Here is a 1,996-nt window from a genome sequence, read left to right on the forward strand (position 1 = left end):
TATAAATTATAGTATATATATTAATGTATTCTATTCTCTTCTCTATATAATATAATAATAATAAATAAAAATAATGCTTTTCCAGGAATCACTTCTGTAACCACAAAGTGAAATATTTGCTTTGCAGTCTCTGTTTGCCTTGTGCACTCTGTGTTTGTGTGTAATTTAGAATTCTATTCAATTGATTCTAAATTAGAACATCCAGGGAGATGGCAGACAATTTAAGAATGGAAATTACCCTGCAAAATCAATGGCCAGGCCTCATTTTGTTCTTTTTAATCAGCCAGTGTTTGTGCAACAGCGAGCAGAAATTGTTTAAAGGATTCCAATTCTTCTGCCTGGACTTTTTTTCTGTTTATTTCAGGCCCACCTGAAGCTCCATGAGTATGAGAAAGCCATCAGTGACTGTGAGTGGGCATTAAAGGTAATTCCACAAGTGCCAAGGGGTAAAGACCCCCAAAATCAGCATTATTTACAGAAATCCATATTTTTGACTCAAATGAACTGGAAAATATTCACCTTTTGGAAACCCTGCTTTCCACCCTCACCTCAAGCCTGTGTTTTTTGGTCCCTGGGGGCAATAATTCAGCATAAAAACTTTAGCCACCACTAATAAATGGTATAAACACCCTAATATTTGCTTTGGGCAGCTCTAATAATTAATCAGAATGCTGAGGAAAAAAAAAGGGAAAGGCTGAAATATTCTAAAGACATAACTCCTAATAATTTCTGGTTCACCTCAGTGCAATAAGAACTGCCTCAAAGCCTATTTCCTCATGGGGAAGGCTCACCTGGCCCTGCAGCACTTCTCTGAGGTAAGCTGGGTGAATTTTGGGTCCATGGTTTGTTCTGCTTTGGGGGGTGACAGGGAGAGAGTTTCATGCCATGCCTCAGTTTCTGTTTTCTACTGGAACTGTGAATTTTTGCTCCCTGGGTTTTACTGGGAAATTCCCTTTGAGTTTGCAACAGCAGGCAGATGTAGGGACTGAGAATATCTGACTTTTCCGAGAGTTTTGACATCTGTGTCCCCATAAATGTTACTTTTCACATTTATTAAGGACTGTGGCCCCAAAAACCTTTGGGGTGTGATTGGGATATGATTGATATCATTGATTCCTTTGGGATGTGACTGGGATATGATTGATGTCACTGATTCCTTGGGGATCTGACTGGGATATCATTGATGTCACTGATTCCTTGGGGATCTGACTGGGATATCATTGATGTCACTGATTCCTTTGGGATCTCACTGGGATATCATTGATGTCACTGATTCCTTGGGGATCTGACTGGGATATCATTGATGTCACTGATTCCTTTGGGATCTGACTGGGATATCATTGATGTCACTGATTCCTTGGGGATCTGACTGGGATATCATTGATGTCACTGATTGCTGTTTCCAGCTGGAACTGAGAGCCCCTTTTTGTCCCCCTGCAGTGCAGGCAGTGCTATGAGAAGATGCTGCAGATTGACCCCCAGAAGGAAAACCTGTTTAAAGGTGACAAATATTCTTTCCACCCTTGTTTTCTGCTGAAGAGGGAGCAGAATTTCCCTGCCACACTTGGTTTCCCTGTGACCTCCTGCCACCATGATATTTTATTAAAAATCCCTTGGCCAGGATTTCTTCTCCTGGGAAGCTTCAGCTTCTCCCTGTTTTGCTCCTCTGGGATGTGATTTGGAGAATTGTTCACAAAACACATGAATTGTTTTTAATTAATGACCAATCCCAGTCCAGCAGTGTCAGACTCTCTGGTCAGTCATGGGTTTTTATTATTCATTCCTTTTTGGCTTTCTGATGTGTCCTTTCTGTTTCTTTAGTGTAGTTTTAGTATATAATTATAATATAATGCAATATAATACAATGTAATGTAATGTAATATAATATAATGTAATATAATGTAATGTAATGTAATATAACGTAACATAATGTAATGTAATATTATATTGTATTATGTTGTATTATATTGTATTATGTTGTATTATATTATATTAT

The 1,996-nt window shown here is 38.4% G+C and overlaps 1 protein-coding gene across 1 annotated transcript in view; it reads left to right on the forward strand.

Annotated features, from left to right (window-relative positions):
* TTC12 (tetratricopeptide repeat domain 12) overlaps window positions 1–1,996 on the forward strand; it is a 16,335-nt gene that overhangs the window by 2,714 nt on the left and 11,625 nt on the right. Inside the window, exons 6-8 of the mRNA XM_031062410.1 lie at window positions 365–424; window positions 744–815; window positions 1,441–1,500. Of these exons, the coding sequence (XP_030918270.1) occupies window positions 365–424; window positions 744–815; window positions 1,441–1,500 (192 nt within the window). The remainder of the gene's footprint in view (window positions 1–364; window positions 425–743; window positions 816–1,440; window positions 1,501–1,996) is intronic.

This window comes from Geospiza fortis, unplaced genomic scaffold (genome assembly GCF_000277835.1).
Source record: "Geospiza fortis unplaced genomic scaffold, GeoFor_1.0 scaffold183, whole genome shotgun sequence".
Classification (NCBI taxonomy): Eukaryota; Metazoa; Chordata; class Aves; order Passeriformes; family Thraupidae; genus Geospiza; species Geospiza fortis.